Source organism: Anomaloglossus baeobatrachus, chromosome 4, assembly GCF_048569485.1.
Source record: "Anomaloglossus baeobatrachus isolate aAnoBae1 chromosome 4, aAnoBae1.hap1, whole genome shotgun sequence".
In the NCBI taxonomy this organism is placed as follows: Eukaryota; Metazoa; Chordata; class Amphibia; order Anura; family Aromobatidae; genus Anomaloglossus; species Anomaloglossus baeobatrachus.
In genome coordinates this window covers 172751526-172758597 of record NC_134356.1, presented here as the reverse complement: position 1 = coordinate 172758597, position 7072 = coordinate 172751526, and the positions used below count along the sequence as shown (strand labels likewise).

Genomic DNA, 7072 nt, shown 5'->3' with positions numbered 1-7072 from the left:
GAGCAGTGAGTGAGGAATGACGTCGGGACCCGGGGAGCGTGACAGTACCCCCCCCAGGCCCCCTCCCCGCAACCGGGACATGAAGGCACGAATCGGAGGAGTACCCACGTTCTCCCGGGGTTCCCAGGACCTATCCTCGGGACCATAACCTGCCCAGTCAACCAGGAAGTACTGCCGTCCCCTGACGGTCTTCATGGCCACGATATCTCTTACCGCATAGACGTCATCATCGGCTATGGGAGGAGGAGGACTAGCATCAGAGGAGAAGGGACCGAGGACAACAGGTTTCAGCAAGGACACATGGAAGGAGTTGGGTATCCGCATGGAGGGCGGAAGCTGCAACTTGTAGGATACCTCGTTGATCTTCCTGAGGACCTTGAAGGGACCGATGTACCGCGGACTCAGCTTGTACGATGGAATCTTGAGTCGGACATACCTGGAGGCAAGCCAGACCAAGTCCCCAGGAGAGAAGCAAGGGGAATCAAGACGTCTCTTGTCAGCATGTTTCTTCATTCGTGCAGCAGCATGTCCCATGGAGGTCTTGACTGAGGCCCATATAGCGGAGAAGTCTCTGGCTAGGGCATCTGCTGCAGGTACATCGGAAGCTGGAGAGACTGGTAATAGCACAGAAGGCTGGAGACCATAGACAACATGGAAGGGAGAACTGGAGGTGGATTCGCTGACCTGGTGATTATGAGAGAATTCAGCCCACGGAAGGAGCGTGGACCAGTTGTCCTGGTGGGCGTTGACGTAGTGACGAAGGAAGGTGGACATGATCTGGTTGACTCGTTCCACTTGTCCGTTTGACTGAGGGTGGTAGGCAGAGGAAAAGTCCAGTGACACCCCCAGGTGTTCACAGAGAGCCCTCCAGAAGCGTGAGGTGAATTGTGTTCCTCTGTCGGACACAATATGGGCAGGAAAGCCGTGCAGCCGGAAGATGTGTTGTATGAAGGCGTCCGCGAGCTCTTGAGCAGAGGGCAATCCAACCATAGGAAGAAAATGAGCCATTTTCGAGAACCGGTCCACCATGACCCAGATAACTGTATGACCGGAGGACAGGGACCGGAGTCCCTGACAAAGTCCATGGCTATGTGTTGCCATGGAATGGAAGGAGTCGGGAGAGGGAGAAGAGGACCAAAGGGCAGGTGCTTAGGCGTCTTGTTCCGGGCACAGGAGGAACATGCAGAGACGAAGGCGGTGACATCCGTACGAAGAGACGACCACCAATAATGACGGGCGATGGCGCCGCAGGTTTTCTTCTGACCGGCGTGTCCGGCCACTTTCGAGGAGTGTCCCCATTGGACCTTGAGTCGGTCAGTCTCCGTGACGTAAGTCTTCCCAGGAGGGATCTGTGCCAGAGAGACGGGAGCCACCGGGATGACCTTGCCAGGACAGATGATGGGCTGGTTTGGCTCCTCCTCTTGGTCCACCGGAACGAAGGACCGAGACAGGGCATCCGCCCGTACGTTCTTGTCCGTGGGCCGGTAGTGTAGCTGAAAGTCAAACCTGGCGAAGAAGAGAGACCAACATGCTTGGCGCGGATTCAGCCTTTGAGCGGAGCGTATATACTCCAGGTTTTTGTGGTCAGTATAGATGATCACCGGGTAAACCGCTCCCTCCAAGAGATATCGCCATTCCTCCAACGCCATCTTCACAGCCAGGAGCTCTCGATCACCAATGGTATAATTGCGTTCTGGAGCTGAGAAGATCTTGGAAAAGAAGCCGCAGGTGACCATCTTCCCGGTGGCGGACTTCTGCATAAGTACGGCCCCTGCGGAGGAGGCGTCAACCATCAGGGTGAATTGGCGGTTCAACTCAGATCGGTGAAGAACGGGAGAAGAAGCAAAGGACCGCTTCAGAGAGCAGAAGGCGGCTTCGGCCTCGGGTGTCCAAGGCTTCGAATTGGCCCCCTTCTTGGTCAGGGCGGAGAGCAGAGCAGTTAGGGTCGAGAAGTGAGGGACGAACTGGCGATAGTAGTTAGCAAAGCCGAGGAAACATTGGATGGCTTTTAGTCCCGACGGAGGAGGCCAGTCGAGGATAGCAGAGACCTTCCCGGGATCCATTTGCAGACCGGTGTCCGATATCACATAGCCCAAAAAGGGAAGGGATGATTGTTCGAACACACACTTCTCGTGTTTGGCGTATAAGCGATTCTTCCTCAGCCTCTGTAGCACAATCTGCACGTGCTCTCTGTGGGTCCGTAGGTCTGGGGAGTAGATTAAGATGTCGTCCAGGTATACGACTACACAGACGTAGAGGAGGTCCCTGAATACGTCGTTCAACAGCTCCTGGAAGACTGCCAGGGCATTGCAAAGACCGAAGGGCATCACGCAATATTCATAGTGCCCGTCCCGGGTGTTGAAGGCGGTCTTCCACTCGTCCCCAGAGCGTATGCGAACCAGGTTGTAGGCCCCACAGAGATCCAATTTGGTGAATATACGGGCCCCTCGGAGCCGATCGAAGAGTTCAGGGATGAGAGCCAGGGGGTATTTGTTTTTTACTGTGATCTGGTTCAGTCCCCGGTAATCGATACAGGGCCGTAAGTCGCCTTCTTTTTTCTTGACGAAGAAGAAGCCCGCACCAGCCGGGGACGAGGACCTTCGAATAAACCCCCGTACCAGGTTTTCGGTGATATAGTCAGACATGGCCCGGGTCTCAGCAGGGGACAAAGGGTATATCCGTCCCCGAGGGGGTGTGGTTCCCGGCAGAAGGTCAATGGCACAATCGTAGGGTCGATGTGGAGGCAATACCTCCGACTCCTTTTTATCGAACACATCTGCGAAGGACCAATAGGCTGGAGGAAGACCAGGTAAGGAGTCCGGGGCCGGAGGACGACGGACGGGCTGGACTGACTGAAGGCAGTTATCATGACAAGATGGACCCCAGCGGAAGATTTCTCCAGTCCGCCAGCTGACCGTAGGTTCATGTGCCCGTAACCAGGGTAAACCCAGCAGAAGCGGACGAGACATGCGTGGCAGAACATAGAAGGCGATTTCTTCGGTGTGTAGCGCACCGATACGCAGTTTCACAGGTTTGGTGACGAACAGGACGGTGTCAGAGAGGGGTTCCCCATCCACAGAGGCTATCACAAGGGGTGTCTGCAGCGGGGTGACAGGTACCTGGTACTTGTCCACTGTGGCCTGTTGGATGAAGTTGCCCACTGTCCCGGAGTTGAGATACGCCTCTGCCGTGAAGCGGGTTTCTCCTGTTGTCACCTGTACAGTCCATGTCACTAGGTCAGAGAGCTTCCCAGTACCTAGGGTGGCCTCTCCTACCAACCCTAGGCTTTGGCGTTTCCCAGTTTCTCTGGGCAGGCACGCACCTGGTGTGCTCCGTTTCCACAATAGAAGCATAGGCCCTTGGCGGCTCGTTCTGCTCGACGCTGCTCGGAGGACCGTAGCCGGTCCACTTTCATGGGCTCATGGATGGAGGAGCCAGAGAGCACGGATGAGGAGAGGATAGGCTTCTGTGGAGAAGCGGAGTGCCTTACAGGGCGCCGCTCGCGGGACATTTCTTTAGACCTTTCTTGAAAGCGGAGGTCTATCCGGGTTGCGAGGGCAATCAGGGCATCCAAGGTGGAGGGGACGTCTCGGCCGGCCAGCTCGTCCTTGATACGACCGGTAAGCCCCTCCCAGAAGGCGGCAGTCAATGCTTCATTGTTCCACCCTAGCTCAGAGGCTAGGGTACGGAACCGGATAGCATACTGTCCCACTGTCAACGACCCTTGTCGTAGTCTGAGTTGTGAGGAAGCCGACGCGGAGGCACGTCCGGGTTCATCAAAGGTGGTACAGAAGGTATGTAGGAAGTCCCGGATGTTGTTGGTTATGGGATCTTCCTTCTCCCACAAGAAATTCATCCACGCCAGTGCCTCGCCCTCCAGGTGGGACATTACAAAGGCCACTTTGGCCTGGTCACAAGCAAAATGGTGCGGTAGCAGCTTGAAGTGAAGCGAACACTGGTTCATGAACCCCCGGCAGGTCTTGGGATCCCCGGTGTACCGGGGCGGAGAAGCCAGTCGGAGTTTTGAGGCCCGGGGGGGGGGTCTCCTACGGGGTTCGTGGACGTGGCCGTGGTTGACAGGGACATGGCGGTTGTCTGCAGTGTGTTTAGGCGGGTATCCACTGATGTCATAAAAGCCAGCATACGAGATTGTGTTTCACGTTGGCGGACCAGTTCCTGCTGCATTCCGGCCAACTGGGGCGCTAGTGCTTCGGCGGGATCCGTGGCCTGTTCTATCTGTTAGGTCCGGGTGATGGTGGATCCTCTGGGCCGTGCACCGGACTCTCCCAGTGAGGCAACCTGGAGCTAACCCCTATACAGGGACTGTCCAGTCACCCCACCAGAGGGCCTAGGTACACGGTAGCCGGAGTACTAACGGGACCGGGATAGCGTTCCTCAGGGAATGGGTAGAACGGAGTCTTTAGAGCCACAGAGTTCTTGGAGACAATTAAGGGAGTCCGGTACGGTTGCCGGTTAGGAAGCTCAGACGGGATCCGGGTTAGTTGGATGTGACGGGGGGGCAGCCGGGTGAGGCCGGGGATCACAGATGGGAACAGGCTGACGTAACGGTGGTGGGATTCCCCGCTGACGGACACCGGAGGACCTCTTGGCAATCCCGGATTCAGGAGCCGGTTACGGAGGCAGAGCAGACTCTATGAAAGAGACAGAATTAGCATAGGCAAGGCACAAGGGAACCTGGACTCCTAGCTTGCAGAACTTGTAGAACAGGCGACGCCCTCCAGGCAGGAAGCTCCTAATATACCTGACCCTGACTGATGCAATATCCTGTTAGGGAGTGCTGGGCCTTTAAGAGGAGGTCAGTGTCCGCGCGCGCGCCCTAATGCTCATGCGCGACGCCCGGGTGCCGGAGGCCAGAGCAGGGAGCGGTGCCGAGGAGGACGTGTGGCTGGAGGCAGGGGACCCGGGGACCGGAGCGGTGAGTGAGGAATGACGTCGGGACCCGGGGAGCGTGACACCATAAAATAGATGTGGCGGTGGCTAAGACGGCAAGGCAGTCTTCCCTACCATTTGAAGACCTGTGTTCCTTGAAGGAGCCGCTGGACAGAAAAGCAGATAATTATCTCCGCTCTGCTTGGAAGTCGGCCACAGGAGCACTTCGACTTGCAGTGGCCGGTACCTGTGTATCTAGGTCCCTGATGGTCTGGTTGCAACAGCTGGAAGATCAGATTACAGAGGAGGCCCTGCGGGATCAGATCCTCGCTAACATCCCTTGTGCCAAAGGATCAGCTGCTTTTTTGGCCGACGCTTCAACGGATATCCTTCGTTTATCTGCCAAGTCAGCGGCTTTGTCCAACTCAGCACGGCGATCGCGCTGGTTGAAGGGATGGCCGGGAGACTCGCAGTCGAAGTCAAAACTATGGGCTTTTCCTTGCGAGGGTTAATATCTCTTTGGTAAGCCGCTTGATGAGATACTAGAGAAAGCGGGAGATGTAAAAAAGGCGTTTCCCACTTTTTCCTCTGCCCCCTTTAGGATGAAGGAATTCGGTAAGGGAAAGCAACCCGCGTCCAAGGAGGGGTGGAGAGACAACAAGAAAAAGAGATCAGGCTTCTTGTTCAGATCTCCTACGGACAGTAAGAAGCCAGCTCGGTGATACCTCTGTTCCGGTGGGAGGTAGACTCTCCTCCTTCTACCCTGCATGGTGCAACATCTCGTCCAGTTCTTGGATTCTTGGGATTGTTAAAGATGGGTTACAACTGCAATTCCATTCGACCCCTCGGGGGTCATTCATAATAACATCGCTCGGCAGGTCGGAAGAAAAACAACTTGCGTTGCAGCAGGAAGTAGAGGGCCTACTCAGGAAATCTATTCTGGTAGAGGTTCCCAAAGGAGAAGGCGGCTCTGAGTTTTATTCTCCATTGTTCCTAGTAAGAAAACCCGATGGATCGTTCCGGACAATTATCAACCTGCGATGTCTTAACAAACATTTGGTGTATCATCACTTCAAAATGGAGTCTGTGAAATTGGCCATAAAACTACTGTTTCCAGGGTGTTTCATGGCGGTTCTGGATCTCAGAGACGTGTATTACCATATTCCATTTCATGTTTCCCATCAGGAGTTCCTCATAGTAGCCCTTCCAATCAGTGGTGTAATACGAGCGCTTCCCTTCGGGTTGGCCATGGCCCCGAGGGTCATTACAAAGGTGGTAGCAGAGATGATGGCTCACATGCACAAAAAAAAAAAATCCTCATCGTCCCATACCTGGACGATTTTTTAATAGTGGGGACTTCAGAGTCACACTGCAGGTCCCAGATTCTGGTAGTGATCTCCATGCTACAGACATTGGGTTGAATTTTGAATCTAGAAAAATCAAAACTAGAGCCCTCCACAAGACAGGTTTTTCTTCATCGTTCCTTATGGGAGACCCAGACCATGGGTGTATAGCTTCTGCCTCCAGAGGACACACAAAGTACTACACTAAAAAGTGTAGCTCCTCCCTCCTAGCATATACACCCCCTGGATCACCAAATACAGCCAGTTCAATGCTTTGTGTTCAGGAGGCACACATCTACACATGCATTCTCATCTGATTTTCATTTTTGGAAGCGTTTGAAGAAAAGCGGGTCCAAGCCTGGACTCCCGGCATGTCCCTTCTCACCCCACTGTGTCGGCGGTGTTGTTAAGGTTGATTTCAGGGCTGGAGCCCTTTCATGCCGCGCTCCTTCACCATCCCCTCGGGCTCTGGCTTGAAGTGGGAGCCAACACGGTTCTCCCTGCCTGCAGGAGACCGGTCTCCATCCGCAGCCCGTATGGATCCTGCCGGACGGAGCGCTCACCCCTCAGGGACATGGCCCTGCGTCTCACAAGCTAAGTACTGAGACGTTATTACCACAGAAAGTGGTCTTTCCAGGGGTCCCTTGTACTTTATATGTTGGGGAGAGTGTGTTATGTGACTGTGTTAACATTTCCGGCCGGTTCTCCAGTTTTCACCGGAGAACCGCGCCGATGGTGCCTGCGCGCTGGTCGCATGTTTAAATCTAGGCCCCGGCTTCGCCTGAGGCCTAGTTTCGATTTCACTGCCCCTGCATGTCAGTCATGCAGGGGGACAGTGC

The 7072-nt window shown here is 54.9% G+C and overlaps 1 protein-coding gene across 1 annotated transcript in view; it reads left to right on the top strand.

Annotated features, from left to right (window-relative positions):
• The first annotated feature begins 5156 nt into the window (after positions 1-5156).
• The window catches only part of LOC142302350 (telomere repeats-binding bouquet formation protein 1-like), a 117791-nt gene continuing 115875 nt past the window's right edge, over positions 5157-7072 (top strand). Inside the window, exons 1-2 of the mRNA XM_075343409.1 lie at positions 5157-5296; positions 5492-5592. Coding sequence (XP_075199524.1) covers positions 5157-5296; positions 5492-5592 — 241 coding nt within the window. The remainder of the gene's footprint in view (positions 5297-5491; positions 5593-7072) is intronic.